At 46.7% G+C, this 13,850-nt stretch overlaps 1 protein-coding gene across 2 annotated transcripts in view; it reads right to left on the minus strand.

The window, feature by feature from the left end:
• Positions 1–4,795: 4,795 nt before the first annotated feature.
• The window catches only part of LOC143300429 (katanin p80 WD40 repeat-containing subunit B1-like), a 31,577-nt gene continuing 22,522 nt past the window's right edge, over positions 4,796–13,850 (minus strand). Inside the window, exons 14-20 of one of the 2 annotated variants that reach the window (XM_076614079.1) lie at positions 13,613–13,663; positions 12,281–12,354; positions 11,285–11,443; positions 8,208–8,284; positions 7,304–7,378; positions 6,243–6,359; positions 4,796–5,073 (exon numbers count right to left, since the gene is read on the minus strand). In XM_076614079.1, the coding sequence (XP_076470194.1) occupies positions 4,941–5,073; positions 6,243–6,359; positions 7,304–7,378; positions 8,208–8,284; positions 11,285–11,443; positions 12,281–12,354; positions 13,613–13,663 (686 nt within the window). In that variant the 3' untranslated portion in view covers positions 4,796–4,940. Of the gene's footprint in view, positions 5,074–6,242; positions 6,360–7,303; positions 7,379–8,207; positions 8,285–11,284; positions 11,447–12,280; positions 12,355–13,612; positions 13,664–13,850 lie in introns of both variants that reach the window. The other variant, XM_076614078.1, reaches the window with a different exon arrangement.

The following is a 13,850-nucleotide window of genomic DNA, read 5'->3' on the forward strand; positions in this document are numbered from 1 at the left end:
CGAAACTCAACTAGTGGCTCATGTGATATTGTACACATGCTGGTCACTGTACTTAGCAAAGTAATGTTTTCACCACTGAGTACTTTGCAGCACTATGGCTGGCATCCTCTGTCATGCTGTGAATCGGCTGTCTTTCAAAAAGTGACAACAAATTTGGAAACTGCAAACTGAACTACTTTTATGAGCTACAGGAATCTTGGAAACTGCAAGCTGGACAATCTTTAAAATTTGTTTACAGTGACAGAAAAGTTTGCTGCAAACTGGACTGTCAATAAATATAAAATATATTTTTACTTCACTGCAGATCTGTTTCATGGTATTTACTGCACACGAAGTGGACCAAAGGATTGGCAATAACATCAGGGAATACAGACTTAGTGACTATGATAAACATCAGTATCGGGGAATACAGACTTCATCAATGCCAAAAAACTAGACATAAACCTTGTAGAACGTTGGTCCAGTCACTGTATGAAAATTAGACATAGAAGAAGGGGAAAACAGTCCTGGTCACTGCATGAAAACTGGACATCAACATAGGGGAATACAGTCCTGGTCACTGCATGAAAACTGGACATCAACATAGGGGAATACAGTCCTGGTCACTGCATGAAAACTGGACATCAACATAGGGGAATACAGTCCTGGTCACTGCATGAAAACTGGACATCAACATAGGGGAATACAGTACTGGTCAGTGCATGAAAACTGGACATCAACATAGGGGAATACAGTACTGGTCAGTGCATGAAAACTGGACATCAACGTAGGGGAATACAGTACTGGTCAGTGCATGAAAACTGGACATCAATGTAGGGGAATACATTCCTGGTCACTGCATGAAAACTGGACATCAACATAGGGGAATACAATCCTAGTCACTGCATGAAAACTGGACATCAACATAGGGGAAAACATGAAAACTGGACATCAACATAGGGGAATACAGTCCTGGTCACTGCATGAAAACTGGACATCAACATAGGGGAAAACTGTCCTACTCTGTTACCATGATGTATCACACAACTTCAAGATTATCAGCCATTTACTCTGTGACCATTACATGTACCACACAAGCAACAACTTATAATAGATGATCACAACATGTATCACTAAAGTTGCAACTTGCACATCTTGCATGGTCCATCCACAATCCAGTAGAGGATAGAACTACATAGTCTGAACATGTTTGCATTCAAAGGCTAAAGCAGCCTTAAACCGAAATTTCCACACCATCACCACATCCATGACTGACATATATTTATACAAGAAAATTATCACGTCCACACCTGTTAAGATATATTTCTATAAAACAACCTCATTCATGACTGACTACCATTCAGCACAGAAATCTGTCCAACATGTACCATCGTCTAAGTAAAACACACTGCACACAATCACACTCATTGCACACAAGCTCTATCATGTGAAGAATATCACTGCACCCATCACACACTAATCCAGACCAAAAGTGACAATGCACAAAGGCACACTGGCAGTCCACGTCTATGTACAACAATTTACATGACCACCATCCTCCAACAAACTACTGGTGGTGGTTTGTGGAACTGTTGCTGACAGATCTGTATCCACACACTCACTTGACTTGTCACGCCAGGTGAACACGTCACCATTTTCTGACGCACACACCTGTAGGAGTGCTGTCAAGACGCAAAGTTCTAGAGTGAAAATGTTTCCAGTAGAACAGAAAACCTACCAATTCAAAGTAAAAGCATAATGGGAATTGCAAACATGATAGTAGGAATGTTATCAGCAGGATTGGAAACAAAATGATCAAACAGAATACTAGGAATGCAATTATCAGCAGGATTGGAAACAAAATGATCAATTCAAACATAATACTAGGAATGCAATCAGCTGGGTTCGAAATAAACTGATAAACTAAAACATAATAATAATAATTCATAACTTTTCTATGGCGTGATATCCAGTACTAATGCTGCTCAAAGTGTCTTACATCATTGAGCCAGATATAAACATAACATAAAAACATTACAACAGCTCAATTCAGTGTGTTCACAGAACGAATAAAAAAAAATCCATGATACTAGGAATGTAATCAGCAAGATCGGAAACAAAATGTTAATCACAAAGCATAGTATACACACAGGACCAATTTCTTGCAATCTTACCCAAACACAAAGAACTGATGACCACAAAGCACAATACACACACTAGTAAAAAAACAAAAACAAAAAAACAAACCTAATCCACAATAACAAGTCTGCACCCACAAACAGACGTTCAACAGACCACAAACTATCAAGATCAACCACATATGCTACAATGAACAATTCCATGATGACTGGCTTCTAATACTGGTAAGAGTGTCAATAAAGATGCTAACATCACAATGCTTTTCTCCACACCTCCAGCCACTGTGCAATGCATGAACCACTGGTGTGAGTCACAAATGTTAGATACCAATTTACCGCACACCCAAAAAAGACCAACTCTTCACAGCCAATCACCCATGCCATGTACAATCTGGGTGCAGATAATTGACATTATGCAGTACAAAGTGCTCGGTGGACGGAAGTGAATATATATATATATATATATATATACCTCTCTCTCAATACTCATGGACGGAAGGGAATATTCCTCTTGCTGTATATATATATATAAACCTCTCAGTACCAGTGGATGGAAGGGAATATCCACTTGCTGTATATGAACCTCTCAATACTAGTGGACGGAAGGGAATACTGTGGACAGATGGGGATATCTCTCTTTCTGCATATAGGGACTTCTCTCTTAATACAACACACTCCCCTTCCCCACCTTTGGCCAGAGTGGGAAGAAGTTCAACCAGTGTTGTTGACAAACATTCTTCACAGACATGCACAATATCAGATACAAACATTACATACACAACACATCATTTATAATGCACTTTCAGAAACACACATCATTTACTTGTCAGCCATGCACTTCTACAAAATGCTGATTTTCACCGCATGCAACAGCATTTCTGGACAGATTAACCCAGAGCTTTTGTCTGTCAAAAAGACCACCACATTACAATCACCATGTTACCAAGGCAAGCAAAATGCAGATATGATGATGACCCAGATCACCTCACAAACACTGACTTGTTCTTAGATGTACACCTCAAGTGGCACTGCGTGAGACTGAATGTCGAAATTAACCAATTCTTTCCTTGTTTTAAGCTAGATAAAGAGAAAATGAATTTGTCCAAAAGTTTTCCACTGACACCCAAAAATATGTACACACACACAGACAACCAAAAAATGGGATTATTACAAAGACTGGCAGACCTACATGTAAACCCAACGTACTGGCAATCCTTGAGAACCTTGCACAACACATCAGCATGTGACAATCCCTAATATTGAGGGTGGATGAATTTGGACTGTACCCCCACCCTCTGACAGCTTGTATTGCACGTCTGTCACACTGTGCCCTATGCACCATGTGGACACTGCCTCCCCTCCCCCCACACCCCCACCACTGCCTCCCCTCCCCCACCATTGCCTCCCCTCCCCCAATACTGCCTCCCCTCCAACACCCCTACCATTGCCTCCCCTCCCACACCCCCACCATTGCCTCCCACACCCCAACACTGCCTCCCCTCCCACACCCCCACCATTGCCTCCCCTCCCCACATCTCCACCACTGCCTCTCCTCCCCCACACCCCAACCATTGCCTCCCCTCCCCCACACCCCAACCACTGCCTCCCCTCCCCCACACCCCAACACTGCCTCCCCTCCCCCACACCCCCACCATTGCCTCCCCTCCCCACATCCCCACCACTGCCTCCCCTCCCCCACCATTGCCTCCCCTCCAACACCCCCCACCATTGCCTCCCCTCCCCACATCTCCACCACTGCCTCCCCTCCCCCCACACCCCCACCATTGCCTCCCCTCCACACCCCCACCATTGCCTCCCCTCCCCCAGCATTGCCTCCCCTCCCCCACATCCCCACCATTGCCTCCCCCTCCCCCAACACTGCCTCCCCTCCCCCAGCATTGCCTCCCCTCCCCCACATCCCCACCACTGCCTCCCCCTCCCCCAACACTGCCTCCCCTCCAACACCCCCACCACTGCCTCCCCTCCCCCAGCATTGCCTCCCCTCCCCCACATCCCCCACCACTGCCTCCCCTCCCCCACCACTGCCTCCCCTCCCCCAGCATTGCCTCCCCTCCCCCACACCCCCCACCATTGCTCCCCTCCCACACCCCCACCATTGCCTCCCCTCCCCCAGCATTGCCTCCCCTCCCCCACATCCCACCACTGCCTCCCCTCCCCCAACACTGCCTCCCCTCCAACACCCCCACCACTGCCTCCCCTCCCCCAACACTGCCTCCCCTCCAACACCCCCACCACTGCCTCCCCTCCCCCAACACTGCCTCCCCTCCCCCACACCCCCACCATTGCCTCCCCTCCCCCACCATTGCCTCCCCTCCTCCCCTCCCCCACCATTGCCTCCCCTCCCCTCACACCCCCAACACTGCCTCCCCTCCCCCTCACACCCCCAACACTGCCTCCCCTCCCCCTCACACCCCCAACACTGCCTCCCCACCACACATACACTTTCACCAAAATTTTTACAAAGGAGTTAAACAGCATTAAAACTGGGCAAGTGGGGCCAGATTGCAGACATCGTGAAGCTTTTACTTGTGGGTGAGGCGCGGAAACTTGACACGCAACCGACAGACCTGGGGCGGGTTGCATGAAGCGAACTCAGCAGTGCCAAGTTTACTTATCGCTAACAATGTTCCCAACTCCACTGTAAATTCCATGACGGCATGGACAGAAACAGACAAATGATGAGGGTAACGGTGACATCCTCCATCCTCCCCCCTCAGTCTGTCCATCAGTCAGTGAGAGGAACAGCCATCGCCATGGGAGACTGTTGACACCCTCATCACCATGGGAACCAGTCACACACCTTTAGCCCAGCGTGGACAGCAGGATCAGCAGCTCCTTAAAGAGACTGCCCAGTCGGGGACATGCCTCCCTTCGCCTCTCCACCACACTGCGTATGTCCGTCAGCACTTTGTGACACTGTCGGCACTTCCACTGTCTGTGGGGAAAATACATCATGCATCACTGATTAAACACTGTCGGCACTTCCACTGTCTGTGGGGAAAATACATCATGCATCACTGATTAAACACTGTTGGCACTTCCACTGTCTGTGGGGAAAATACATCATGCATCACTGATTAAACACTGTCGGCACTTTCACTGTCTGTGGGGAAAATACATCATGCATCACTGATTAAACATTGTCGGCACTTTCACTGTCTGTGGGGAAAATACATCATGCATCACTGATTAAACACTGTCGGCACTTTCACTGTCTGTGGGGAAAATACATCATGCATCACTGATTAAACACTGTTGGCACTTCCACTGTCTGTGGGAAAATAAATCGTACATCACTGATTTATCAACATCACTGATTTAAAACTGTAAGCACTTCCACTGTCTCTGGAAAAATACATTATACATCACTGATTTAACACCGTTGGCACTTCCACTGTCCGTGGGAAAATACATCAACCATCATTGATTTGACACTGTCCGCATTTCCACTGTCTGTAAGACAATACATTGAAATCACTGATTTATCACAGCAGACTAGTCAACTGTGTGTAGCAGGACATCAACATCACTGACTTAAATACCTTCTAATCTGCACAGACATCTGTCTCAACAGCTTCCCCCTTTCCTTCATGCTGTGACTGCCATTACACCAACCAACCAATGACAAACTGCCATGACAGTGATCACCAACCAACCAATGACAGCATCAGTATCAGTAGCTCATGGAGGCGTCACTGCGTTCGGTCAAACCAATATACGCTACACCACATCTGCCAAGCAGATGCCTGACCAGCAGTGTAACCCAACGCGCTTAGTCAGGCCCTGAGAAAGAAAAAATAAAAAAATAAAAAATAAAATAAATCAAATCAAATCAAAACATAAAATAAAAAATAAATAAATTATGGCAGTTTGTCATTAATAAATAAATAAATAAAATAAAATAAATAAATGACAAACTGCCATGACAGTGATCACCAAACCAACCAATGACAAACTGCCATGACAGTGATCACCAACCAACCAATGACAAACTGCCATGACAGTGATCACCAACCAACCAATGACAAACTGCCATGACAGTGATCACCAAACCAACCAATGACAAACTATGACAGCAATCACACTAAACCAATCACCACCTACCTTTCTTCTCTGGAAATGTCGACGCCGTGAGCGTGAGCTGGGGCCATGTTGGATTTGATGGTGGGCCCAAAGTTCCTAGTGATCAGCTTGACTGCTTTGCCTGCAGTCTCCACATAGCTGTTGACACACAAAGGGTGAAGGCATTACACAGTGTGTGGGGGTGAAGGTGAAGGTGAGGGCAATACACAGTGTGTGGGGGTGAAGGTGAAGGTGAAGGTGCGGGCAATACACAGTGTGTGAGGGTGAAGGTGAAGGTGAAGGTGCGGGCAATACACAGTGTGTGAGGGTGAAGGTGAAGGTGAAGGCAATACACAGTGTGTGGGGGTGAAGGTGAAGGTGAGGGCAATACACAGTGTGTGAGGGTGAAGGTGAAGGTGAAGGTGAAGGCAATGCACAGTGTGTGAGGGTGAAGGTGAAGGCAATACACATTGTGTGAGGGTGAAGGTGAAGGGTAAAGGCAATACACAGTGTGTGAGGGTGAAGGTGAAGGTGAAGGCAATACACAGTGTGTGAGAGTGAAGGTGAAGGTGAAGGCAATACACAGTGTGTGAGGGTGAAGGTGAAGGGTAAAGGCAATACACAGTGTGTGAGGGTGAAGGTGAAGGTGAAGGTGAAGGCAATACACAGTGTGTGAGGGTGAAGGTGAAGGTGAAGGCAATACACAGTGTGTGAGGGTGAAGGTGAAGGTGAAGGCAATGCACAGTGTGTGAGGGTGAAGGTGAAGGTGAAGGCAATGTACAGTGTGTGAGGGTGAAGGTGAAGGTGAAGGTGAAGGCAATACACAGTGTGTGAGGGTGAAGGTGAAGGTGAAGGCAATACACAGTGTGTGAGGGTGAAGGTGAAGGGTAAAGGCAATACACAGTGTGTGAGGGTGAAGGTGAAGGTGAAGGCAATACACAGTGTGTGAGGGTGAAGGTGAAGGTGAAGGCAATACACAGTGTGTGAGGGTGAAGGTGAAGGTGAAGGCAATGCACAGTGTGTGAGGGTGAAGGTGAAGGTGAAGGCAATGTACAGTGTGTGAGGGTGAAGGTGAAGGGTGAAGAGGAATGGAGGCAGATTACCTGTCATACTTGCTGATCAGCAGGTCCTTCAGGTGTGGCAGAAGACTGATGCACATGTCCAGGGTCCACAGGGTCCTGAAACCACAGCATCCACACTGTGTCACACACCACACTGACACACTGTGTCACACACCACACTGACACACTGTGTCACACACCACACTGACACACTGTGTCACACACCACACTGACACACTGTGTCACATATATTACTGTGTCACACACCACACTGACACACAGTGTCATATATAACACTGTGTCACACACTACTTCAAACATCTCACTAACACACACACACTGCTTTGAACATCACATGGGCACACACACATTGCCTCAAACATCACATGGGCACACACACATTGCCTCAAACATCACACTGACACACACACACACTGCCTCAAACATCACACTGACACACACACACTGCCTCAAATATCACACTGACACACACACACACATTGCCTCAACCATCTCACGGACACACACACCATCTCAAACATCACACTGACACACACACTGCCTCAAACACCACACTGACACACACTTCCTCAAACATCACACTGACACACACACATTGCCTCAAACATTACATGGACACACACACACTGCCTCAAACATCACATTGACACACACTGTCTCAAACATCACACAGACACACACACACTGCCTCAAACATCAAACGGACACACTCACACACTGCCTCACACATCACACACACACACATGCTGCCTCAAACATCACATCAACACATACAGCACTGCTGGAAAGCAAAGCCACAGGTGCTCACACACAAACACACACACACACTAAATAAAATCCAACATGATGCATGGTCAAGTGAGTGACAAGAATCAGAAAAGAGAAGAAAAAAAACAAACAACAGGCTGACAGAAGTGTGACTGACGTTTTGAGGTTGAGAACAGACAGGAGGTCCACTAGGATGGCCGGATCCTTCATGCTGATGGCTGTGTCCACTGCCGTCTGTAACAGTCACACGGCACTTCACTCTTATCTCATTCTGGACACATGTATGACGACGATGACGATGATGATATGGATATTTATTTAGCGCCTATCCTCAGCCAGAGACCCAGCTCGAAGCGCTTTACAAACACGGAGTCATTTGCACAACAGGCTGCCAACATGGGTAGAGCTGACTGACAGATGCCGCTGAGCGCTCATCATTCGTTTCCTATGTTGTTCAATCTGATTTCAGTACGCACTTACACATACACTCACACACATATGTAACATTTTGTGCGCATGCAACTCCTATGTTCTTTCGTAAGTACACGAGTGGGCTTTTGTGTGTATGGCTGTTTTTACCCCACTATGTAGGCAGCCATACTCCGTTTTCTGGTGTGTGCATGCTGGGTATGTTCTTGTTTCCATAACCCACTGAACGCTGACATGGATTACAGTATCTTTAGCCTGCATATTTGATCTTCTGCGTGCATATACACACAAAGGGGGTTCAGGCACAAGCAGGTCTGCACACATGTTGACCCAGAAGATCGCAAAAAATCTACACCCTTTACCCATAAGGCGCCGTTACCGAGATTCGAATCCGGGACCCTCAGATCTAAAGTCCAACGCTTTAACCACTCAGCTAATGCACCCGTCATATAAAAGAAACTTCACAACTTAGAATCAAAACCTGAACTCACTTGAATATTTGGATGGTTTCACATCCTAATTTCTCACCACAAATGGTGCAGGAAAGTTAAGGGTTGGTCAGTCTGTGAGTGAACTGAGGTCACAGCTGTTTCATGTTGCATGGCCACAGGCGCCCGACTGTCGTATTGCAACAGACTGTCATTAACTGGACGGTGTTCCAGGACAGTGTCAGTCATTGCTTTGAAATATGTGGTGCCATCATGACTGGATGTAAGCTTTATCAGCCAACTCAGGAGGTGCCTTTTAAGTTTGGATATCGTTAAATCAGCTTTTTTTTTTTTGTGTGCGAATTTTACGTGAATTATGGACTATCTTTGTATTCACAAACTGTATGTGTGTGCAAGGGAAGGAAGGAAGGTGGTGTGAATAAGCTTTGGCCTACTGGTGTTCTTCTTTAGGAGTGGGGGGGATGAGGAAATGGGGGTGGTGGGGTGGGGGAGGAAGGTGTGTTAGGGGTCTTTGACTTAGTATGAATGAATTCACGTTGTCTTACTGTGCTGCCTCTTCATTCAGTGATGTATGGAAGTGCTGCTTTGTCATTTAATATTGTCAGCCTGCTGATATTCAAATAGTGAAATTTTAAGGGAACCACAGAGAGAGAGTGTGTGTGTGTGTCTGCGTGTGTGTGTGTGTGTGGCATGGGAAGATATGCAATACGGTCTGGTTAACTGCAATTTAGATGCATGAGAATTCTATTTTCTGTATATTTGTATATAGCTATTTCTGTTTGGCGCCATCCAATTTATCTTCTTTTTTTTTTTTTAAATGTTGTATCGGTTTCCTTGTCTTTATGCTGGACATGCCCTTCAGCCAAAATGCAAATCTCTGTACCAGGTATAGACAATCATGTGTGTATAGGTAACTGTATTCCGCTATGCCTACTTATCTTGGTTTTGATAGTTTCAACCTTCCACTTCCAGAAACCGGTCTCCGTGCATCAAAACCCAAGTCCTGTCCAGGTCAATGCAGTGCTTTTGTGACACAAGATGCTCATGGAATACAGAGATATTTTTGGTTCCATGTATACAAATACACAATGAAGTTCAACTTCTGACTGTGAGATGTGAAATTTCTTCCATCACAGGGCACTGGTTTACCCATTCCTTGTCCTGTCTCTGTCAGCTATACCACACTGTCTGTCTCTCTGTGTCACTGTCAGCTATAGCACACTGTCTGTCTGTGTCAATGTCAGCTATAGCACACTGTCTGTCTCTCTGTCACTGTCAGCTATACCACACTGTCTCTCTCTCTGTCACTGTCAGCTATACCACACTCTCTCTCTCTGTCACTGTCAGCTATACCACACTCTCTCTCTCTGTCACTGTCAGCTATACCACACTCTCTCTCTCTGTGTGTCACCTATACCACACTGTCTGTCTCTCTGTCACTGTCAGCTATACCACACTGTCTCTCTCTCTCTGTCACTGTCAACTATACCACACTGTCTCTCTCTCTCTGTCACTGTCAACTATACCACACTGTCTCTCTCTCTCTCTGTCACTGTCAGCTATACCACACTGTCTCTCTCTCTCTGTGTCACTGTCAGCTATACCACACTGTCTGTCTGTGTCAATGTCAGCTATACCACACTGTCTGTCTCTCTGTCACTGTCAGCTATACCACACTGTCTGTCTGTGTCAATGTCAGCTATACCACACTGTCTCTCTCTGTCACTGTCAGCTATACCACACTGTCTCTCTCTCTGTCACTGTCAGCTATACCACACTGTCTCTCTCTCTCTGTCACTGTCAACTATACCACACTGTCTCTCTCTCTGTCACTGTCAGCTATACCACACTGTCTCTCTCTCTGTCACTGTCAGCTATACCACACTGTCTCTCTCTCTCTGTCACTGTCAGCTATACCACACTGTCTCTCTCTCTCTGTCACTGTCAACTATACCACACTGTCTCTCTCTGTCACTGTCAGCTATACCACACTGTCTCTCTCTCTCTGTCACTGTCAACTATACCACACTGTCTCTCTCTGTCACTGTCAGCTATACCACACTGTCTCTCTCTCTGTCACTGTCAGCTATACCACACTGTCTCTCTCTCTGTCACTGTCAGCTATACCACACTGTCTCTCTCTCTGTCACTGTCAACTATACCACACTGTCTCTCTCTCTGTCACTGTCAACTATACCAAACCACACTGCCATTCTCTCTACACACATGGTGCAGACATTATGACAGACAGACAGGCAATCAGACTGAGATCAGACACACACAGCCAGGCAGTCAGACAGACAGACAGACAGACAACCAGACAGACAGACAGACAGAGAGACAGACAGACAGACACCTTGGTGTTGCCAGAGGTCCACATGGCACGGACGATCTGCAGGTTGTGGTTCCTGGCAGTCAGCACCACCATCATGGGGTTATGTCCCTTCACAAACTGCTCCTGCTGCTCCACTTCCGTCGCTGACCTTGACCCCGCCGCCGGGGTGGCTGCCGCCTGCTTCTGGAAACATCAGTGCCTGTGTCACCTCATCCCTGATTCACTATAGCAAGACGTCTTCATAGATAAAATCAAATCACTGCATCATCGCTAACCAAAACTATTCCAACACATAACCAGCCTCAGCATCAGATCAATGAAGTGTTGGTCTTGTGGTAACCAGTTGGCCTCGGAAGCAAGAAACTGAAAGCACTGATTCGAATCCCATGCCAGAATGTTCTCCTCTTCCCCCTTTGGACGCTAATCATAAAGATGAGGCGATAAACCATGGTCCTGTGTGCAGCATGCACTTGGCACATGTAAAAGAACCCATGACAACGAAAGGGTTGTCCATGGCAAAATTCTGTAGGAAAATTCATTTTAGATAGGAAAACAAAAACAATCGCAGGAAGACAACAACAACAACAACAAAAATTAAAAAGAAAAAGAAAAAAGGTGGCACTCTCATTGCAGCGACACGCTCTCCCAGGGGACAGCAGCCCTGAATTTCACATGCAGGTATCTGTTGTGACAACAGAGGAATAGATGAAATCTGATGGTATCCACAGTTGATGACACACCTGTTTTCATCTGGCTGTGTACACATGTCTGTGTGCATTCACTCCTGCACGAACTGCAGGCACCCTGACTGAACGGGTGACACAGAGGAACAAGACTACTCTTCTCCACACACCCCCCACCCCCATCAAATATCACCTCACTGACAGGGTTTTCTAACCACCCCTCTCTCTTTGCTCTATAAAGCGTTTCAATCCTTCTTACCCGAATCATCTCACCCCCCCCTGATTCCCCTCCACCCCACCCCCACACGCTGATCCTTCTACGTGCCGCACTCACAGGCAGGAAGTCTTCAGCACGGACAGGTGGTGGTGCCTGGTGAGGGGCTGGGTGTGGATCGCCTCCCCTGTTTCCTGCACACCATGGGACATCTCTGACAGTGTTGTATTGTCACGGGTCACTGCTGACAGTGTTGCATTGTCACTGGTCACTGCTGTCAGCTGCTATGTCACGGGTCATTGCTGACAGTGCTGCATTGTCATTGGTCACTGCTGACAACTGCTATGTCACGGGTCATTGCTGACAGTGCTGCACTGTCATTGGTCACTGCTGACAACTATGTCATGGGTCACTGCTGACAACTATGTCATGGGTCACTGCTGACAGTGCTGCATTGTCATGGGTCACTGCTGACAACTATGTCACGGGTCATTGCTGACAGTGCTGCATTGTCATTGGTCACTGCTGACAACTATGTCACGGGTCATTGCTGAGTGTTGCATTGTCACTGGTCACTGCTGACAACTATGTCACGGGTCATTGCTGAGTGTTGCATTGTCACTGGTCACTGCTGACAACTATGTCATGGGTCATTGCTGACAGTGTTGCATTGTCATGGGTCACTGCCGTCAGCTGCTATGTCACAGGTCATCTCTGACACTACAATTTCATGGCTCATCACTGACACTGCAATGCCAATCTCTGACACTGCAATGGTGTGGTTCATCACTGACACTGCTGTGTCATGGGCCATCACTGACACTATGTCATGGGTCATCACTGACACTGCTATGTCATGGGTCATCACTGACACTGCTGCTGTGTCATGGGCCATCACTGACACTGCTATGTCTTGGGTCATCACTGACACTGCTGTGTCATGGGCCATCACTGACACTGCTATGTCTTGGGTCATCACTGACACTGCTGTGTCTTGGGCCATCACTGACACTGCTATGTCTTGGGCCATCACTGACACTGCTATGTCTTGGGTCATCACTGACACTGCTGTGTCATGGGCCATCACTGACGCTGCTGTGTCATAGGTCATCTCTGCGTTTACACAAGACGTCATGCATATAAATTACTATGACTACCATCATCATCATTAACATTGTTGTTGTTTTCCTTTGTTAATCTGATCATGTGCACAGAAATTCCACCTCTACCATGTTCTCTTCTCAAACTAAATGAAGCAACAGAATGAATGAGTACTATTTAACACAACAGCAGAAAACATGTTACACATGCTAATGCAGCATGTTCCACATCTCCATCAAAAAATGACAACAAAAACCCCAACACATGTCACACACGACTCATGGTGTGTGAAACATACAGCACACTACACAAAAGTGGCACAAAACATGTGTCAATCCGACACAAACATACCATCATCAGCTGGAGGCTGGAATCTCTCCACCTTTCTGGGGCCAGCCTGACCTGCAGCATCAAACACACGTGGACAGTTACACACACACACATGCATGTGCACGCGCGCGCACACACACACACACACACGTAAAATCAATATCCAATCAGTTACTATTCTTTGAAATTGCTGAATCCCTGTTGCATAGTCCAATAGGATTGTTTCCATGATGTGACCTACTGATATTTGTTTTTGTTG

The sequence above is a fragment of the Babylonia areolata genome, chromosome 26 (genome assembly GCF_041734735.1).
Source record: "Babylonia areolata isolate BAREFJ2019XMU chromosome 26, ASM4173473v1, whole genome shotgun sequence".
In the NCBI taxonomy this organism is placed as follows: Eukaryota; Metazoa; Mollusca; class Gastropoda; order Neogastropoda; family Buccinidae; genus Babylonia; species Babylonia areolata.